Source organism: Plectropomus leopardus, chromosome 17, assembly GCF_008729295.1.
Source record: "Plectropomus leopardus isolate mb chromosome 17, YSFRI_Pleo_2.0, whole genome shotgun sequence".
In the NCBI taxonomy this organism is placed as follows: domain Eukaryota; kingdom Metazoa; phylum Chordata; class Actinopteri; order Perciformes; family Serranidae; genus Plectropomus; species Plectropomus leopardus.
In genome coordinates, this window is record NC_056479.1 from 18355754 (window position 1) to 18377794 (window position 22041).

The 22041-nt window shown below is 40.8% G+C and overlaps 1 protein-coding gene across 3 annotated transcripts; it reads left to right on the forward strand.

Moving 5' to 3' along the window:
* Positions 1 to 536: 536 nt before the first annotated feature.
* On the forward strand, positions 537 to 21673 carry srl (sarcalumenin). 3 transcript variants are annotated; one of them, XM_042505878.1, is made up of 7 exons: positions 537 to 586; positions 12323 to 12427; positions 12891 to 12986; positions 13848 to 13883; positions 16206 to 16322; positions 17085 to 17318; positions 17408 to 21673. In XM_042505878.1, the coding sequence occupies exons 3-7, from the start codon at positions 12938 to 12940 to the stop codon at positions 18217 to 18219; spliced, it is 1248 nt and encodes a 415-aa protein (XP_042361812.1). In that variant the 5' UTR covers positions 537 to 586; positions 12323 to 12427; positions 12891 to 12937; the 3' UTR covers positions 18220 to 21673. The 3 variants fall into 3 exon arrangements, with proteins under 3 accessions (XP_042361812.1, XP_042361810.1, XP_042361811.1); XM_042505876.1 differs by lacking the exon at positions 537 to 586 and adding an exon at positions 1000 to 1069; XM_042505877.1 differs by lacking the exons at positions 537 to 586; positions 13848 to 13883 and adding an exon at positions 1000 to 1069.
* Positions 21674 to 22041: the final 368 nt, after the last annotated feature.

A 22041-nucleotide genomic window follows, 5' to 3' on the forward strand; every position in this document is an offset into this window, starting at 1 on the left:
CCGACAATACATTTTACAAATTGTGTTTCAGAGACCGGAAATAGCTTTATGTATTAGAAGGAGGCTACCTCTGAGGAGACTAGAATTAAAGAAGTTAAAATTCTGGAAAATACACTTATTCGCTTTCTTGCCAAGAGTTTAATAAGAACTCAGTACTTCCCAAACAAGTACATTTTCACTTAAACCTTATTATTTAAAACCAAACTAAATTCAAACTTATGTATACCCTTTTCAAAGTCAGACTCCAATATTACAGGTTTTTAGATGTGTTTGGGAAGTACTGAGCATATGACTGGATAAAGGAGACTCAGATAAAACTCCACGACTCGTTTGATTTAGTAAACGTGTCATAGTTCGGCATTACTGGTCACCTGCTCACTTCTGCCCGTCCTGTCACGCAACTCCCACTCAGTAATGTTCTATTCACCCTGGTTTCCCACTCTTCAGCATCAGTCCCCCCCACCTAATCAAGGTAACCCACTTCACCTGTTCCTGATTGCATACAAGACACCTGCTCCGCCTGCCTCCTCGTAAACTCCTCAGTTCCTCTCGGCCGTGTGAAGTTTTTCCCAGACGGCTCTACAATGTGAGTTAGTCTTTTCATCTATCTGTGCTAACCTGTGTGTGTGTGTGTAGTTAAACAGTAAAATATCATATTCTTAGAAGTTTTAGAACATTCACCTGTTCTCACTTTCCGAAAACGCAGATTTTGTAAGCTGATCATCAGTGAAAAGCTGTGTGATTCAGCACTGACACACAGAGCCAGGTTTCGGTGCATTTATGCTGGGGCCCGGGCTGCAACCTCTCTAAAAAGGAGAGTCAGCTGCTCGTACACGCAGAGTCCCTGTGGCATGCTATGAGTCCTGCAACACCACCAACACACAGATCTCAGCCCCCTCCACTAGCTGGCCCTCTCTGCGCCCCGCCTCTTCTCTCTGTGTGCCCTTTAACCTTCCTGCTTCGGTATATATAGTCTGTGTGACTATCAGAGTTCTCCTGGCAGCCATCATGAAGGGTACAGTCTTGATCTGCTGTTTCCTCTCCCTGCTGCTTTTGCAGGCCACAGCAGGTAAGACTTTTAGTACGCAATTTGGTCAAACATGTGGTGGATTACTTGCATTTTACATTTGGTGGTGCACTGTGAGCACGAGCAATGTTTGAGTACAAGTGCTGCCAATGAATGAAACAGTGATGTGATGTAAGTTTAGAGGCTGGTTTAATGAATGCTTAATTGCTTTGTGATTAAACTGTGACCCTTAAGAGATTCAGAGGCAGTGATTCAGACTGTTAAAAGTGGACAGCCAAAAGTAGCTGGTGCAGATCTTGTTATCTATTGTGGGTGCAATTTGGTCAGAAATGCCGCTGGCTTCCAGAGGCAGAGTGCGTGAGGACAGAGACAGTCATGGGAACACCAGCCGAGGATAGACAGTGACAGAGACAGAAATATTAGCCTGGTCTTTCTTTGCAATCGAGCAGGACTATTTGAAATCTGTCTCAGTTTATAATTAAACTGTTGGCACCCTGTACAAAAGTTTCATTTTGTACATGGGTGCATTTTGTCTTTAATTATTAAAATCCAAAACCAACACACCACTCAAATGCCTACTACTTTTAATGCATGAACAAATGTCTTAAAAAATCAATTTGGTGATTTTACAAAGGAGAGCTTTTGAGGATTGTTTAATCTCAGCCTCTCTTGTGGACTGACAGCGTGTCAGCTGTCCTAACGCATGGCACCAGCTGATGGAAAGTCTTAGTCGAACCAAGGAGAGAACAGCCACGCAGGAGCTTGAATGGACATTGAGTTTTTGTCACTTATTTCTTTACTATCATAGTTGTGATCTTTTTGCTTCATCCTTTGCTTTATTTTTGTTTAGAAGAGTTAGTCCTCACTTGATATCCCTATAGGGGACAACATCTCCTGTAACCATAATCCACAGCATCATAAACTCCAGAGATCCTTATGATCTCACAATGAATAGGACTCCATAATACCCATTGAGTTCAATGTGATAGTGACATTAACTTCTCCCAGATTACCAGTTCTAAAAATGCGGACCAGTCTCTGGGTCGGGACAGGAGTGGTTGGTGTTACCCTTGTCTGTCACCCTTGTCCGTCCTTGGGGTGGCGTTCAGCTCCACAGCCCGGGCCCAGGCCTTCATATTCTAGGCTGCTGTCAGGTGTCTAAGATTGGAAGGCCTCCTGAAACCCAACACTGTTCACTACGGTTCCTCCCTCCTTTCCCTCCTGACTCCTCACCCCTCCCAGCCTCATGCTTCCCTTTAGATACACGGCACAGCTGCTGTCACTCTGCACTGTCACAATCGCAATTTATTCCCAGCAGTTGGCCTTATAGGGACATGCATTCTCCAGGCAGGAGGGGCCGGGCTTTGGCTGCAACTCAGGCCTTCATTAGACCACTTTTTCAGGCCCGTGCAGGTGTCTTTTGGTGGCCTCTGTCTCTTATGTGCATACTATGAATTGATTTTTTTGCTGCAGAGCACACAGGAGTCTTCATTCCAGTACCTGCATGTTATGGTCAATTATGAGAATCGTGAACTCCATGCTGCTCTGTGTGTAATTATTTGTGTTATTGATTGGTTTGATTGCTGACAAGAACTCAATTGAAGTGGCTAGCATTGCAGAGTGGAGCAGAAAGGTTAATCTCCTTCCAAAGGAATGTAAAATCGATTTGCTATCATCCCATCATGGGATGTATAACAGCCATGGGCTGTGCAGATTACTGTCATTTCCTAACACTATAATATTTAGTAGATTTTCTGTAGATTTTGAAAGAAATGCAGGTCTGCACGCTGACATGGTGACTTTGATGTTGTGAAATCTTACACTCATTTCTGTCACGTGTCTGTTAGAAATAAATTTAAAGAGTAAAGTCAGTTGATTAAATGAACAGCATGCACTGGATTATTTGATTGCAATCATCTGCATTGTTGTAAAGCAAGGACACTGTGAGTGGAAATTGCAGACAAGATAGAGGAAATCATTTTGGTATTATAATTGATTCATTTCTCTGTGTATGGTCAGGCATGATCAGGCTCTAGCAGTATGAACCATAGATTTATGATTATGATTAGATATCAGATGCCAAGATGGTGCCTATTCATTCCAATGGAGCTGTTTGTCTGGTGCTTCCGTCAAAAATAGTTTTTAGCCTCCAGGTTTACCTCTGTCATATGAAGCCCACTTAGTAGAGAACCCCAGAAATGAGCCCTAAAACCCCAAAATCAGTTCACATATCAGCCCCTCTGGTTCCCTCGTCTCAAAGTCAATGGGTTTTACATCATTAAATAACGCACTCTCGGTCGGAATCGGCTTTGCATGTAGTTCAAGGTGTCCTGTCAACAGTTTTACAGACGTCTCTTTTACAATGAAGGCCTATGGGGAAAATGCCTTTTGGGCTGCAGTTTTTTCACTACAATACCACATATGACCACTGGGAAAATTGGTTACAAGGCTGAGCGGCTTTTCTCAAGGGGCTGCTGTGAACACACCTTTAGGTGTAGTAAGGCTGGTTGCTTCAGGCAGGCCTGGAGCTAGTGACTGCCGTAATATTTCCTTTACAGTCATTTACCTGCAGGTGTTAGCTTCAATCTACAAGGAGCAGAGGAAACTTGAGTGGGTCAACATGCATTACATGACTGACCTGCCTCCATGACGCATCTGACATGTTATGTGGGAGTAAACATCGTAACATCGTTGCTATCGTAACGATCGGGTTATTATGAGGTTGCCAGAAACCTTACACTAACCCAGTCTTGTGTGTGTCGAGGATTGAGTACAGTGTCCAATGTCATAAGCGTTGTTTGAGTGTGAGACTGTTGTAAGAAAGCTGATAATGCACTATAAAAACTTCAGTTAGTGCAAATGCAGTTACAGCATATTGCTAAAATGCAGCACTCAGAGCCTGAGAGCTGACGGTCTTTTTATATATACAAATATATTGTAGCCTCTTTGGGACCTTGATCAGTTCTTGACAATGGCGTGTTTATACTTGAGTGGTAACACTATCCATCCTTGATACAGTAGAATCATCTTTGGCCTCCTCACTTTGCAGACAGGAGACATGGACATTTAAATGCGCACTGTATCCACGTGATCCCCTCTGATGGCATGTGGCATGTCTGGGACACCCCATGAGCTGGTAGTAATAGCAGGCACACACCAGCCTTACAGCACACCCCTCCTTAAGACAAGCCCCCTAGTCCCAAGGGCACCTGACGTCCTCTCCTGGCTTTCGAACAGGAGAGCAGGGATAGAGGCGTCAGATCAACACCCCCGGGTAAAGTGCCTTTGCCACCGCACCTACCTCTGAGCCTGTCACTCAGCTGCATGTCTAGTTGTCAGTGACCCCTTAGAGGACTTACAATCTGGAAGTGGCTCACTTAAGATGGTCTGTTAGAGCCTGTGAAAACCCTAAAGTTAATGATGCTTCTTGTTTTGAGTTTTTTCCCCTGTTGAACAAACTATACCAACATTTAGATCTAGAAAGTAGTCCGACTTTTTGTGTATGAACTTTCCATCTGAAACACAGGCATTTACAGGACATGAATGATGTCACTACTCTGTAAAATCTGACAAGTCGATCTTAGAATAATCTTTGAGGGGCGTTGGTGGCTCAGTGGATAGAGCAGGCGCCCCACGTACAGAGGCTGAGTTCCTGTCGCTGCCTTAGCCCTTCGCTGTGTGTCATCCCCTCTCTCTCCTTTTTTTCACACTTACTCTCTTTCCTATCCATAAAGCCCCAAAAATATTTTTGAAACCTTTGAAGCCTTGATTAATTAATTAAAGTAAACTTAACAATGAGATATATAGTACATGGAAATTAAGACTACCTAAATCTTTCAAGGTGTCCAAGATTAAAAAAAAAAGTAAAATTAACTTGTCAGGTTTTTCAGTGTTTTATATTTGTGATTGAACTGCATGTCTTGCATCAAACACCTGATATACAAGGAAAACCATAACTTATGTTTTTTGCCAAGTATCAGTACTGTATTCCAAACTTACATGAGCACTCTCAGTACAGTAGCCCTTACACAATCAGCTCTAAGGGATGTGGATGTCTCTGAGTCTCCACGCTGACTAAAATAGGAGCCAGCCATTCTGCCCCCTCCTCTGTCCATCTTCTGACCCATTGTGGGTCTATTTTTGACTATGGGGGAGTACTAGTTCCACAAGCTGTGCCACCTGTTGCCATCTGTGGCCTCTTCTCACCACACCCTGCACAAGCTCTGCTGACTGCTCTCACACCTCTTAACCCCACAAGACGAAAAATCATGTGCATTTATAGGTTTATTTAGCATTCATTAGGCGTTTTTAGTGAGATGTATGTGCAAGTCTGTCTAACGTGTGCAAGAAAATTGTTTCGTGTTTGTCACATTAATGCAATTTAATACAAACCAGTGCTTAAGTGTAAATTGGCAACCTGAATGAAACTGATGCCTCTCCGTGCATCTTTCCAGTGGAACCCCATGGCCTTCAGTTAAGGTTGCCTGAATCCCCCCCCTGCTCAGGATAAATCCTCTGACTGGGGGTTTTAGGCCTGTCGCCCTCATCAGGTTCGTAATTCAATTTACCTCCACTGTGCGGCAAGCAGAACATGATCCTGGGGTTTTACACATATACAGATACCTAATATATACAGTGTAAATGCACATGGCTGCCCATACAGACCAGCCCACATATCCATGTCCACATGAGTACATAATGCACATTAGGGTAATCCCTGGTTGTAGATCTGGACTACATTAACACTGTGTTTGGTAAATTTTATTAAAATAACTTTTTGTCATATCTAATGAAAATGTTACTATATTCTAAGAGTAGTACATGAGACAGTCTATGAAAAGAGTCATGCCTGTGTGCCTCTTCATAGTGCTTCTCATTGCATTTTCTAGAATCCTCCACAATGAATGAAAGCAGCCAATCTAAACCAAGAGGTCTCTTACGTAGCTGTCAATCATGTCAATTATGGCTCGTGACCTGCAGTCAAAGTGTCAATTTAAGAAGCACTGTTCAAGTAAAAATCAAGATTCTGTCACTGCATTACCTATTTCTCAACTCAAAACTTTTCAGAAACATATTTTAGTGTACTGTTTAGCTGTAAAATGAGAAAGTTTTGACCCAGCCTCCATGTTGAAAACAGTCTAGTGAAGACGAAGTACTGCCGCCAACCCATCGATGGATGACTGAACAGGCTGACTGGGCACAGGCTCAGGGGCCCCACTGGCCTTTACCTGCAAAATGTCTCTCAAATTAACACATACTGACTATAAACACACTCAAAATTACTGCAAATAGACAGGAAATATAAAATAGGCAAAACACACCCAGAAACGTGTCTCATGTCCCACTGTGTGAATACAGTTACAGTTTCAGCAAATAACTACAAAAGCTGATTTTATAAAGCCACAGCTTTAATATGGTAAATGCAATTTGTTGTTTTTTATCATTTTAAAGCAATGTTGTGCAACTTTTAGTTGATTGTTAAGTCTCTTTACCAGATTGTCATACTGATGCATTTGGTTAATAGTTGGACCAAAGCACCAACCCAAAATGTTGGTATTTTTCAACTTTGGAGTGAGACTCACCAATCATCTAAGAGTTGATAATGTTGCTTTAAACTACAACACTGGTTTAGGTTTGTGATTGGCTGAATTAGTTGAAAGCTCATAAATTGCATTATTTTTGATTTTGTTTTTTATTTCATTTGAACTAGTTATGTATTTGCATATTAGATAGTAATTTGCTTCAGAGTTTGTGATGTCAAAAACTTGCACATAAACAGCTCATATAAGTGAGAGTCTGTTTTTACTGTATAAAGCACTTTGTGTTACAGTCTGTTTTTATGAAAAGTGCTTTACAAATAAAGTCTGATCGATTGATTTGAAAAAAAGTTTCACAGTTGCAGCAGTTGATTAAAATTCCTTCTGATGACTGAATAACCTCCACACCAGGATCTATAGTTGAGGCATGACTTACCCAGCCACTGAGGCCGTGGTAGGCTTAAATCACCAGCATTCCTACTGGATGTGCTGATGCCGCCAGAATGTTTCTCCAAACTAAGTGAAGGTTGTGTGGCAACGGGCTCACTGAGGACACATGTTCATGGGCGCAGATGTCCGGGGTTCAACTCCCCTGGCGCCTGCAGGGTTAATTTTGACCACTGATGCAAGGCCCGCCTTTCGTGGGCAACACTACCTCTCTGATCTTTGCGGACCTCTGTTCCAGGGCTTCCATCAGGGATTGACTGGATTGGAAGGTGTTAACACAGTCACAGCAGTTAAAACCCACTCAAGAGGCTAGTGTTAAAAGACATGACTCTTCTGAATGATGAGTCAAGTTACAGAGACTTGAGTAAGCTTCGTGTGCTGCTGGGACACAACTGGTGAGATGTTCCTCAAAAGCCCCTTCAGCCTCGGAGTTGAATCATCCTCAGTGTGCTTTGAAAGCTCACTTCCTCGTTGTGTAACTCATCCCATCTTGCACTAAATCTTCGCCCAGTGTTTGTTCAGATAATTTAGATTCCTGCTCTTGCAGTGTTTCTCTTTGACTCATTTTGACGTGCAGCCAAAATGTGCCATGACAATGTTGGTGGTTGCAAAGTGGCTGCCATGTGTCACAGATGGTGCTGCAAGATGATGTCACTTTCTGTTGTTTCTAAAGGTCATGCAGACAAAAGCAATTTGGCATGTAACAATCATCTGACATAATGGCTGATTTTGAATGAAGTTTTAAGTTGTTGTTTTAAGTTTTATTTCTGCTTCATTCGAGTGGAATAGCACTCTCACCAAAATGAGCTTGCATGCATAAATGGATGAATCCATTTTTTTCTTGCATTGTTTTTGTAATAACTGTCATACATCTATTTTTCTCATCACCACATTCTGCTGTACCTCCTAAAAAATACTAATTGAGAGCACAGACGTAACACGCAGCCTTTTACCCATTTAAATAATTTGCGACAGATATAGAGTCACTGAATCTTTTTTGGGATCGCAGTATTACTCATACCCCTCTTTTTATTCTGCCTGCTAACCTTTTGGTTTCTCTTGTTCTTGCACCGTGCTGGGAGCAACATTACACAAGCTTATTTTTAGCAGGTTGACTCTGTGAGAATCAGCTGTGTTGTTCCTTAACCAGCAGTGTGTGTCACTATTGCCACACTGCAGGAGAGTAACTGGCTCCTTTTCAACTCTTTTGTGGTCCTTACATGATTTTTTACCTGTGCACAAACTGTACACAACAGACACTTTCTATCCCTGACACTTATATTGAGCGGAATTGAATCTATTGACCATGAGGATATTTCTATTTTAGATACTCTTGTTTCTATAATATAGAAGTTTACTTCAGGCGTGTAAACAAACAGGCCTTCAGATGATTTTACTGGTCATTTGATGCACCAGTGTTTTTGGCCAAAGCAGCGTGTCATTCTGACTCCTGTCCAGAAACACTAGACGTGAAGGCCACATGGCCAGTGGCTGTACTCCAGGTGAGGGTGTGGGGTAATCTCTATAAACAAATATCTGCATATGAATGCAGGACCTGTGGGCAACAGGACAAAATTTGGTGTTGGAGGCATTCTGGTTTTGAGTAATACTTTGTTTGTAGTCTATTGAACAGTCGGATATAAGCCAGCTTTGGTTCTATGCATGTAAACAGTCCATGTCTGGCCTTTTTTTGTCTACTTTCTAAAAAGTCTGCATTCTTATGTAGATATCAGTCTGGTCGTAGACGTCTTCTCTCAACTCCAACTCCAACTCCAGATCCAACTGTAAATAGTGACCAGTGCATGGAAGAGGAAGTCTTGGCCCAGATATCCATTATTTTATTTGCTGGCTTGAACCAAACCCCCAAAATATTGGCTGTTACCTATAGCGTTCAGGTACCACACTGCACTTTCAAGCCAATTTGACATAGTGGCCAAGCTGTGGCAGTACAACTTCCGGGTCCATCATGTGATACCGCTGGGGTCCGAAATGACTCTTTCCATAGACTTACATGTACATTTTTTTTTTTTTTTGTAGATATATCAACTTTCCAGAATGACTGCTTGAATAGTCATTATGTCCTAAATGTTGTTATACTCACTATAGCCAAATAGTTTTTTTTCTACTATTGTTCATGTGAAACAAGCTGAGGGACCAAGTTGGTGGTAGTCAGGGTTACAGGAAAAGCTATTGTGCTTGCTTTATGGGCCCATGGATCTAGAAGATTGTATCCACTTTTTCTTGGTTTCATGCACCACTAAATCAACTTTCATAAGTATGAACAGGGCCCAACCTCCAACACTGTATCCAGTTTTCTCTATACATTCACGTACTGTCCTCAGAGGTCATCAGCCCAACAGTTGTTGGATTCTGAGTTAGCTGATTGATGGCGTTGATTGATTTACAATATATAATTTTTCATAGACAAAAAGCCACAAAGCTAGATTCAGCATCCATTCATCCAGCACTACGACTGAAGACATGTCATAGTGCAGAATGTCAGTGATGAACATATGCTATTATTGTATAACCCTTTTAAAACTAAAATACTGACAGACACATAAATTGCTGGCATATATTAAGTAAATGTTTGGCAAAAGGGTCACTTTGATAATGCCATTTGTAAAACTGTGAACATGCAAAGCTCCTATATATTAACATTAAGCAAGATTCAGTCAAAGTGGAGAAGGCCTTGCCAGTGTACATCATCGCTTTAATATGATAATAAATGTTCGAAGTACAATGTTTGGTTCTTACTCCAAAAATCCCTTGTATTCTCATCGAGACATGGTTTGTACACATGATTCAAATAATGTATTTAAAGGACTTGTGAATTTGATGAAATTGCTGAGAGTGGGATAATTGAGGATATAATTTTTTACGAGAAATTGGAACTGTGGAGGGGCAAAGGGTAGATCCCACTCATAGGTGACAACTTGCAAACAACCTGTCACTGCAGCCTTGCCCTTAAGTATGCATAACTTTGAGCCTTAAACGAAAAAGGTAAGCAGGTTAGTGATAGTAAAAAATTCACAACCCATACAGCAGAATATTGAAAACAGCTATCGAGACAAACTGTTTTCAATACCAGGTTGTAAACCTGTTTATTTCTGCTGTAAAGTTGGGCATTTTAACATGGGGGTCGTTTGGGATTCACTCTGTTTTGGAGCCAACCTCATAAGGCTGTTTGATGAACTACAGTTTTAGACACTTCTTTACTGGCTTAATTTCTCAAATGTCTATAATATTCAATCAATCAATCAATCAATCAATCAGTCAGACTTTATTTGATTTGCACTTTTCATACAAACAAAACTGTAACACAAAGTGCGTCATACCTTACCTTAGAATGAGCCATTTATCTCTACATAGGGAATGGTTCTTCTTCCACAAAGATTACCATGCTGTTTCTGCAGTCATGTCTATTTTTTTTATTTTATGTCTATTTTTGCCTTGGTCCTAGTGTCCTACACACTTGGCACACATTTCAGTTGGTTGCAATATGCAACCCAACCACAAGATGCCACTAAATCCTACACACTAGACCTTTAATATTCCAATAACATGCTGCAAATGCCTTTAAAATCCCATAACAACTCTATTAAGGGAGTGTCTGGTAGCTTGGATAAAAACACCCATAACTCTCAGGGGCATGGAGGTGTGAACCAGAAGACTTCCCCACTCCTCCTATATATAGCCCATAGCCGTAGCAGGTTTGTCTGGAACAGGACTGAGTGGCGTTACTGGGAGGCCTGATCTGAGGCCTGGACACACATGGACAGGCCTCACAGCACAATAAGTCTGTGATAGGTGGTTAAATATAGAAGAGAAAAGACACAGGATTGCACATCATTGTCTCATCATGTATATTACAGATGGGAACACTCAGTCCAGCTTTGAGTCCTCCTCCCAGTCTGTAATGAAATTGGGGAAGTCCCTCTCTCCCTCTCCCTCTCTCTCTCTCTCCCTCTCTCCCTCTTATCCGTGCTGTTGCTATAAAGCCCATGGTAATGCAAAACAAAGGTCTTTGTTTATTTCCAGCGTTTGCTTTCTAAATTAAGAGCTGACTGTACCAACAGCTGAGATCTGAGCAGTCTGATATGTTCAAATCTGGACATGACACACTGGTGTGTGGATATGTTCTCTCACATTCTCTCTCTGTCACACACACACTGTGGGGGGTGGAAAGAGTAATCAAAATACCACATTTGTAATGGGGTGCAAAATGTACGCCACTTTGGAAAAATGCACTGATTGTAGGAAAGTTCACCAATTTTTTACAATTGCATTCAATAAACTTTGAAACACTAAAAGACTTCAAAGCTACAAAAATTCATGTAAATACATATTGATGAAAACCACAAGATTATTTCATGCTTTTTTTTTTGCACAGTATGATATTAAAACTGATAGATTTGAAGTGCACACACAGGGTGACGTTAGGTCTTGTTGCCAAGTTAAATTTTCCCTGTGGACTCTGCACATGTATCACACAGCAGGAAATGTTAAAGGTCGTCTGCCACATTGTAATCACCAACAAGCCTCGTAGTCGTAGATTTCAGGGTGGACGGAGGGTACACGTCCCCTTCAATATTTGGAACATGCATTTGTCCCCAGCAATAAAAATATTAAAGTAGCACAGGAATCTAAAGTTGGTGCAAATAAATCACCAGAATGAAGGAAATTAAGTGTTTCATGCTCAACATTTTTTAGGCAGAGGACATCCCCTGTTTCATATGTATCCCCCCCTGCACAGCAAGTTAGCATTCTTGCCTGACACTTAACAAACATGTTGTGTGGGCTATAACGCAGTAAGGTTTTGTATTTACAAAGATAAACGGTGAGACAGAGAGGTAGATAGACGTGAAACAGCAGAAAAGGCGTTATAGAAGAGGCATTGGGTGTGCATGTGGCTGCAGATTAAATCAAGGCTCAGGTTGGAAACATTAGATAATGAGACAGCTCAAATATCTGCAGTGTCTGAAGTTGCTATTGGCATCCGATGCAAAACTGTCACCCAGAGCTTATTATCAATTATCTGTGTGTCACAGTTAAACTCCCAGCAGTGGTGATACATATTGAGACGCAGGATGTATTTATTGATGTGCTTCTAGAAATAGCAGCACTGTTGGCCTCTGTTGCATAGCTCGATTGAACATGGCTGTCATCAGCCTCAGTGTGAGCTTCACAATGATGTCACCGTCACTGGATTGGTTTGAGCCAAACCTAACCACATTCATGTTATCACATTATTAAAGACATACACTGAGTACTTGAACCAAGTAAAATTATGTTTATGTTGTTTTTACAGAAGAAGAAGAAGGAGGAGATGATTTCATCTCCGTCCTCAGGGACAGATCTCACATCGACGAGACGCTGCGACTTGCAGCTGAGGAAAAAGCAGGAGACTATGCAGGTGAGGATCAAAGATGATTCAATAAGTGTGTGTTTTGTAAAGCTTTGTGCATGCTTGTACTGTATCTGTCAAATTAAAATGAGCTCCTTGAAGCATGTCAAGCTGTTAAATACTGTAATATCCTTTGAGTCCCTTTCCCTTTTAACTCACAAATGTCTTAGTCTTTGATTATTTATGAAACACAACCAAGGACGATCGTTGGTTATTAGAGTGTGAACCAAGCAGGAGAATGTACCAGTGGTTCTGAGACAAATTAAATCTAATGGATCATTAGATGGCTAATAAAATACTGTAGGAACAATAAAAAAAACAGTTTGCGGCACAATAGATTTTTTTTTCTGACTTATCTTAAATAGTTGCTTTTCCTTGTGAATCTGTATGATTGTACCTTTTCAGGGCTGTAAAAAATGATTTAATTGAAACATCTTTCTCATAATTTCTTCTTACTCTTCTTGTCTTTCAGCGGCTCTACAGAAGCTGCGAAACATCTACCACACATCCATCAAGCCGATGGAGCAGGCCTACAAGTACAACGAGCTGAGGCAGCACGAGATCTCAGGTATCAATCATGGAGGCTTCTGCTACGTCTGCACTTTGTTCTGATGTGTGTGTTTCTCTGTTTGGGTTGCTTTGTTGACTGATTTGTTGACTTGTTCGTACACATACGTCATCGTCATCCCATCAACCAATACACAGTAGCAAAAAATCTTTTTTTTTTCAATTCTTTGGGATTTTATTGCTAGTATCTTTTTTGGACTCCATTGTTTTATTAGGGCATGAATTGTGCACTATTTATAATTATGTTAATAACTTTAAAGGTCACTCATAAGCGTAAAGGCATAAAAACAGTAACAATATATACATTCATATTTAGTTCAGGTCCAGAAAAAAGATCCACTATAATTTTGTCTAAATCTCTCCATTCATGATATATTTCTTCCCCTTTTCTTCTGTTCATTTTCCTCCAATACTTTTTGAATTGTCCTTGTTTGATTTTGAAATGACTATGCACTGTTTCTTCACAGTAAGCTCAACACTCTCATGTTGGACACTGAACTGCCAGAAAGAAACTGTACTTTTCCACAATGAAATAAAGCTCGCCCTCTGGTGGCTTTTTAGGCTGGGCATGCAGGCAAACTTGTCAAATACCACTTGTATCATGCCTCTGATATTTTCTTGTAGAAGAGAGTAAAAACCTAAAGATTCACACAGTCTCAGAGGTAGACTCTCATTTGTAGACGGACATGTTTGACACATTAGGTCAAATATGGGACTAGATTCCCACCCATTCATGCATATTGTTACTCTGCCCCTCCCTGTTGCTTCTAGAGACCTCACACCCTCACTCCTCACTCTCCTCCACCTCCTGTTCCCTTCACTTCTCTGTACCTCACCCTCTCCCCATCCCCTCATCTAACAGCCTACCCCGGACGAACCCTGGGGGACTCAGCCACAGGTGGGTGTGGGTGGGGCTTACCTGTGCATGGCACCCCCTCAAGTGCCCACCCCCTCCCCCCCCCCCCCCTTCATTTGTCCTCATACATTTGTGAGTCACTTAGGCTAATGGAAATGCTGCACTGCTGTCTATGGGTCAAAGAATTTCAAGCATGTTTCCCTTTTGGCAAAGGTTCTACCCATACAGAGCAGTTTTATATGCAATGAGAATCAAAAAAAAAAAAAAAAAATGTACTCGTTCTTGATTTACTCACTCAAAAATTCAATAAAATTTCTGTATTAAAGAATTAAAAGGGAAGAAATGTAAATAAAAAGGCTAAACTAAAGGAACACTTTAAACTACCTCCAAATGATCAGTTGTATATCGGTTACTCACCTTGTGTTACACTGAATTCACACAAAAGAACTTTTTTTCTTGCATGCCTTTAGTGAATGAAGAAGCCAAAAATGGAGAAAATTCTTAATAAATTAAAGTCATAGGGGTCCATGTTTAACAACAGCAAAACTATATCAAAACGCCTGTTACAAAACTTGTGAGAGTAATCCAAGTCTCATTTATCAAATTGTATGCTTAGTACCTCTGAAAAAGACAGCTCTTTTCAACAAGAAACTGAACCACAGGTGAAATTATCTGTGCTCTCTTCAAAGCCAGACTCGATTGACAAAAATAATGGTTTTACTTCACTGAACAAAGGGGCTGCTGGTTTAATGCTGCACCAATCAGTCAGTTAGTTTGTGTAATTGTGTTTTAAAGGGTCAGATCAAATTCCACATGAATATTCTCCATTTTTGATTCTTTGTTTACTTGAGGCATGCGAGAAAAACAAAGTTTTCTTCACAAATTCAATGCAACACAGGGGGAATAATTGAATTAAGAAATTTTAATATTTTAAGCATTTAGGCAGCACATTATCCACAGTATTAATAGAGAGACCATGTATTTAGTTGTGTAGTTAGGGTACAAAACGTAAAATATGGAGTGGGTTGCATGTGCAGCTCTGGCTTTTGTGAAGGACACACAGGTTTAAGGAAGGGACACTGGTGGGAGAGGGTGGTGAGTGTTCAGCTAAGAGTGAATCTACTGACTTTAGTCTCATTTTTAATTTTTCTTTTTTTAAAAAACCTCTAGCATCGGGGGTGGGTATTTAGAATTCTGTTCTGGTGAAATGTTCTCCTTTTCTCTTTCTTGCCTTTTTTTGGGATATTTTTATCATCAGCTTCTTTGAATTAATTTGGTGTTGAACCAGTGTAGCAGAACTTCCCTGCACACTACCACCCTGACACCATGTCTACTCACAACAAACACACATGGCAGCTTGTTATGAGCCACACAGCTTGCTCTGAAAGCCTTGCCCTGCTGAGTCTTAAGTCAGAGTGATGGCGCAGCTTTGGCACGTGTCACTAAGATATGGCTGCAGAATTTTCTTCAGATCTTTCTCATGCTATTAAACAAGCATTACAGCTTTCACACATCTTTCTTTCCCTGTCTTTCTTTGTATTGTCTTTGTCAATTTGACATAAATATCTCTGTGCACTTCACTGAGAGTTACAGTACTATCCTAATGTGCTTCTTTGTGTCTTCAGACTTGACGTACAGTTCATCCCAAAAACAACCCCCAATGTACAGTTTGGACAGACTGTTTTTTTGATAACCTTTAAAAACCTGAGCCAATTGGCTTAATTTTTTTTTTCAAAAACACTGAACGAAGGCAAAGAGAAAAAATTAGCAAGAAATAAGTAAAAAGTTAGAAGAAAACTGCCTAAAATTATCAAAGAAAGTAGAAAGAACAAAAATGCAATATGACCTGTAAATAGTGCTAAAATATAATAATAAGAATAATTATAATAATTATTATGTTTTTTCTGTGATCTAATTTTAAATACATAATTACATATGCAGTGGTCTTGATAATTTCCCCTAATTGTTTGATCATTTTCCAATTATTCTCTCTTTTTTTTTTTTTTTTTTTTGCAGCTTGCAGGGCATTTTGTGGCAAATGGCTGACTGCCTTTTCCCCTTGTTTTTGAGAGAAATTAAACCAATTTGCCCAAGTTTCAAAGGTTTAAATGCTTCTGAAAGGCACCTGAACCCACCACAAAAAACTGTAAATCCAGGATTCAAAGGGTCAGACTTTCCTTTTTTTTGAGACACAAAAGCAAACTCTGAGGAGCTCAAGTTCTTGTGCCTCAAATATAAACCCAGCACAGCTGGTTTATCTTTAATTTCTTTTAATAAACTTTGGGATGAACTTGAAAGGTTCTTGGTTATCATTTAGCCATCCTGTTGAGATTTGATCCACTGTTGTCTCTCTTTGCTCAACAGATGGAGAGATTACTTCCAAGCCCATGGTGCTGTTCCTGGGACCCTGGAGTGTAGGAAAGTCCTCCATGATCAATTACCTCCTGGGCATGCACGACAGCCCCTATCAGCTCTACACAGGTATGTCACACAGATTTTCCTTTTGAGTTAGCCTAAAAATAATGTTTAATGTTGTAATGTGTGATTCCACAATAGTCAAATACAAATGAACCAAGCCTAAAATGCCATCATCAATCTAGACAGAGACAGCTGCCTTTTCTGAATGTTGCAGGATTGAATGTGGAAGTGCAGGAATGTCATTGTGGTTTTTAAGTGGGCAGATAGCATCATAGAGGTTTTGCTGAATTAAGTTAATATCTAAAGAAGACTCGACAGTGATCTGACACTGTTCAATTTATCTAAAGTGGCTACAATCAATAATTTTAAAATAACAATGTATTAAATGGAAATACGAAAAGGTGTTTTCGGACAAAGCAGTTATGAGGACTTGCTTAGAGTCACTTCAGTTTTCCTACTGGTGGTGCAAAAAGCCTTCAAAGGTATATAGTTCTCAGGCTAGCTCCCCAGTGGGCAGTTCCTCTAAGTGAGTCCCTGAAAACGGCAAATAAAAAGGGGGTCTATGGGGAACTATGACAAAGTTCCTCATCGTGATGAACCAACTGTGACTAAGGACATAAATCTGCAGCTCCCCTCTGCTTTATGGAGCTTTAAAGTGAGTTTTGGGTCATTGCTTAGCTGTCCAGTCAGCACCCAACAGCAGACATTTCCCTTGTGTAAACACATCTATCTCTGTCTAGATCTACTGGCAGATTTTCTTTCTAAAACACGTTTTAAACTACTTTTGCTCATCGCTCCCTTTTGTTTCCATGAATTTGTCTGTAGGCGCTGAGCCTACTACCTCTGAGTTCACTGTAATTATGCACGGGGAGAAGATCCGCTCTGTTGAGGGTATCGTTATGGCAGCAGACAGCTCTCGGTCCTTCTCACCCTTGGAGAAGTTTGGCCAAAACTTCCTGGAAAAACTGATCGGTATTGAGATGCCCCACAAGCTGCTGGAACGTGTGACTTTTGTGGACACGCCAGGAATCATTGAGAATCGGAAGCAGCAGGAAAGAGGTAAAACACAGAGTTTACCACACCTCAAATAGAGAGCAGGTGGCTGCACTTCAGTATGTGGAGGTTTACTTATGTCTTCTTCTGTCCAGGCTATCCCTTCAATGATGTTTGCCAGTGGTTCATTGACCGTGCTGACCTGATCTTTGTGGTGTTTGACCCCACCAAGCTGGACGTTGGCCTGGAGCTGGAGATGCTCTTCCGGCAGTTGAAGGGTCGTGAATCCCAGATCCGCATCATCCTAAACAAGGCTGACAGCCTGGCCACCCAGGACTTAATGAGAGTCTACGGAGCGCTCTTTTGGAGCTTAGCTCCCCTCATCAATGTTACTGAACCCCCTCGCGTCTATGTAAGCTCCTTCTGGCCATATGATTATGCACCTGACACCAGCCGTGATCTCTTCAAGCGAGAGGAGATCTCCCTCCTGGAAGATCTGAACCAGGTGATTGAAAACCGCATGGAGAACAAAATCGCCTTCATCCGCCAGCATGGCATCCGCGTGCGCATCCATGGCCTGCTGGTAGATCGCTACGTCCAGACCTTTAAAGAGAAGATGAGCTTCTTCAGTGACCCTGAACTCGTCTTCAAGGAGATTGTTGATGACCCAGACAAGTTCTACATTTTCAAATCCATCCTTGCCAAGACCAACGTCAGCAAGTTTGACCTGCCCAACCGCGATGCTTACCGTGACTTCTTTGGCATCAACCCGGTCACCAACTTCAAGCCCCTGACGGCTCAGTGCTCCTACATTGGAGGCTGTCTGCTGGATAAGATTGAGAAGGCAATCACCAATGAGCTGCCCGCACTTTTGAGCAGCATTAACTCTGGTAAGCAGCCTGGCCTGTCCTCCTGCGAGGCTACTGGCTGTGGCGAGAAGCCAAAGAATCGCTACCGGAAGAACTGAGGAAAACAAAATAACTTGAGTGGGGGAAGTAAGAAGAGAAGGGGTCTGGTGGAAGCCAACCCTGCTTTTGACAGAACGCCTGTATTGTTGAGGAGTCAGAGGAGAGGAGATTAGTGTTTGTTTGTTTTTTTCTCAGGAGAATATAGGGAGGTTCATTTAGGGACTGTGGGAGTGAGGCTGATAGAGGGAGGGAAGGGTCATTGTTTTGAAAAGGCAGCTTAAGGACACAAGTGCTGAAGAAATGAGAACACACCGCTGATCACTGAGTTTTATTAAAATACATGCCCTCCTCTCTCACTCGCACGATCACAGTGGACTGTCTGGGAATTTGGAGTTGATGTGAAGAAATACAGCAATGAAAAAAAAGCAAAATCAAATAAAAATTGAAAATCCTGAGACTGAAAACAGTCAAATACCAGCTCCCTTGTATGTGAATAAAACAGGAAAAAGTGGAAACAGGAGTTGCAAATTTGTGTTGTAAAATCTTGCATTGCAGAAAGTCGATTCCATAAGCTTCAGAAGCTGACTTTGAAGTAGCCTTTTTGTGGGTGCTATACAAAGCCTTCGTGTTTGTCATCCAAGCCTTTGCTTTTGACCTAGATTAACAATTTACATTGCATGTTAGATCTTATTTAACAGATGCATGCATTTCCTGCTAACATGAAGTTAAGTAATATTTCCATATGTAACTGAAACCTGAAGAGACCCTGACATGCAACAATTTTTTTCTTAGTTTTATATGCTCAGTCCTTGTTGTTGACAACTTGTGAAATGAGCACTGTGATGGAAGCAGAGGTCAGGGTTCAAGGGTCAGAGTCTTCAGAGCGGGGTGGGTATGTTCATTCTGCTTCACCTCTTAACTGTTCTTACTGTTTCTGTTTGCGTCTATAAATTTGCCAGCCTTTGGCAGGAATTCAATACTGTGTTATGATTTTTTTTCCTGCGATCGATAAGCTTCCCAGCTTCTTTTTTAGCTGAATGACCATAAAAAAATAGCACATGAAGGATGTGTTTGGATTATAGCTGTCTATAGCCATTTCTTCTGCAGGATAGAAAGCTATTTATTGATTTTTCAGTGTAAACTCTCCGAATGGGCATTGAAGTAGGCTGTGTATGTGTACTGAATACCCCTTGCTATAATATTCTGCAAACATCCACTGTAAAATTGTGCAAGTGGATCACTGTAATTGTGGATTTCCTTGCTTGCAAAAAGTGGGATGGAAGTAGAAGCAAAGTGGAGGACTCATGAGTTGACCCCTGACCTCTGTGGAAAGAAGTAAGCCCCAAATACTGACCTTTACATTCAACGATTTTGCAGTGATACATGTTGTAGCTGCATGTTCTTATGTACGCCTACCTCAGTGAACTTTCCAGGAGTATGGCATTGTAAAGTTGCTTAAAGGAGCAGTCTGTAAGATTTAGGGGAATGTAGTGGCATCCAGCAGTGAGGATTGCATATTCCAAGCTAAAAGGAGGTTTTTTTTACCAGGGACTGAATCATACGCAGAGGTCTTCCTCTCTAAAACAAACAGACTTGGTGATTTAAACTGGTAAAAACACTGAGTAAAGCAGTTTTGTATTAAAATCAGTGCTTTTCCAATGATGTTTAGCTGCTGCAGATGGGTCGTTAGCCCAGCTTTTTACCCAGGTTTTTACCACAAGCCTAGTTAGACACAAAGGTCTCTTGCTCTCCAAAACAAACAAACACCATGATTTAAACTGGTAATAATAATAATAATAATAATTTAAAAAATGCTTTACACAAGTGTTTGATTTTAGAGCCAGTGTTTGGAGCTATTGTTTGGTTTGTTTGTTCTGGGCTAACACAGAAACATTGTGGTGTAACATGGCAGACTGTGCATGAGGACCCACTCCCTATGTTGATATAAATGGCTCATTCTAAGGTAACAAAAACACAATGATTCTTATTTACAGGTGATTTATACACAAAAGCAAACATAGTTAGTTATTATATTTTGTTCCATTTCCACCAATATAGGCTATCCTCCTAAATCCTACACATTGGACCTTTAAAAATAGGTTGACATCTTGGGAAATAAATACACTGGGCTGTTTTTTGGCTAACTTTCTGGAAACCTGTTGTTATCATGGGTTGCTAGGCAACCGGCGGAGACTCAAGGAAGTTCCTGCGGCTAGCCAAGAAATAGTCCGGTACATAACGTGTCCTAGAACTTCAGCCGTGTCGCTTTTTCACTGCGGTTTTTGTACGGATTGAGCAAAGGACATATCGTGTGCTAATTACGGGGACCTGGAGGTGCAGGTAGGCGGACATTGTTACCTTTAGACAGACTCTTTGCTCCAGTTTCCAGTCTTAGCTCAACTAAGCTAAGCTAACAGGCTGCTGGCTCAGCTGGCTAATGTTACATATTTCATAGTGCCGCATATTCATTAAAGTGCTATCAAAATAACAAGCTATTGCTTTAAATACAGTCCTTAGACATGACAGGACAAGTAAGACTTACTTATAACTGGACTTTAGTTTCGGTTTGCGCGATATCAGATTTTCACTGCACGTTTATCGTTGTCAAAAGGGTTCATGATAACAACATAATCACGATATCTATGGAGAATTTGTATATAATGGAAATAAGCACCTAATCACAATAATGCTATCACTCAAATTTATCTTAAACTTTGTTTACTGTGCGTTTTTTCTCTTTCTCGGCAAATAAATTACACTCAAAATACATGTGTAGGGAGTCGGAGTGAGAGACTGTAATCATAACTGTTCAAAATTGTACAAAAAAACCCCAACAAAATCCCTAAATCTTTAGTAAAAAGGCATGCAGATGGCTTTCGGTGAGGTAAACAAAGCCAGAACAGAAAGAAACAGATATTGTTTAAGAGGTCCTGGGTTATTTACACGTGTATGATAAACATGATATCAATATGTCATTTCTAAAATATCACAGTTATCATCAATACCGGTGTATCATGACACTGCTACTTCCAATGAGTTCATCCCGGGCAAATGCACTTCCAGTTCCCTCTGTGTCCTCTCTTACTAAACCCACAGTGAGGAGTGTTTTCCCAGCTAAAATCTGAAGAATAATGAAAAAGAAAACTAACATTTGCATAATTTCCTCTGTTTTTTGAGTGTGAGTGCTCCACTGGATGTGTTTAGCATGTTTACACTGCAGATCCAGAAAATGCCCACTAGAGAGTGCTGTGTAAAAGTGTAAAAAGTTATACAGACCACTAACTACCACTCATTATGGCAACAGTGTATGCTGACAAAGCTAATGACGTGTGGTTGAGCTTTTGGTATATTTCAGCATCAGTTATCTTAATTTACCTGTGAATTAGATCTGGAATGGATGTGTGTCCCATTAAAGTAGTTGTTGATTAACTTTTTTTGTTTTGGTATAAAATTTATATTAATCTTGGCACAATTTTGGAAGCTTGGTTATCAAGAATAAAGATTTCTGATTGACTAGGTAGTGAAACTTTGTGGTTATTCTGATCAAATAATCAATCCTTAATCAGGGAGACTGGAACAAGAAATCAGACAGATCAAAACTTGTACCAAGACTTTTTTTCCTTTGTCTCCTCTCGCTTACAGCTCTGTATTACAACTCTGCCTACATTCATGTTCCCGTTTCTTTTCTCTGAAGGTTCAATTTTTCACTTTTGGATTTGACAGGATTTTCTGAGTTTTACCCTGCAGCTGCAATGCACCAACAGTTTGTCGTGACTGGAAGTGGGGAGGGGTGTGTGTGTGTGTGTGTGCGTGTGTGTGGTGGTATATATTAGGGTGTGACTAGTTTTGGTAGTTGTGCATCAAGACTCCCCTTAAAACAC

Bases quoted from the DNA above. Each gene is read 5' to 3' on its own strand.
- srl (XM_042505876.1), top strand. From the start codon at position 1,009: ATGAAGGGTACAGTCTTGATCTGCTGTTTCCTCTCCCTGCTGCTTTTG. The intron at 12,428-12,890 runs GTGAGGATCAAA...CTTGTCTTTCAG, and splicing joins AAAAGCAGGAGACTATGCAG to CGGCTCTACAGAAGCTGCGA. The intron at 12,987-13,847 runs GTATCAATCATG...CTCATCTAACAG, and splicing joins GAGGCAGCACGAGATCTCAG to CCTACCCCGGACGAACCCTG.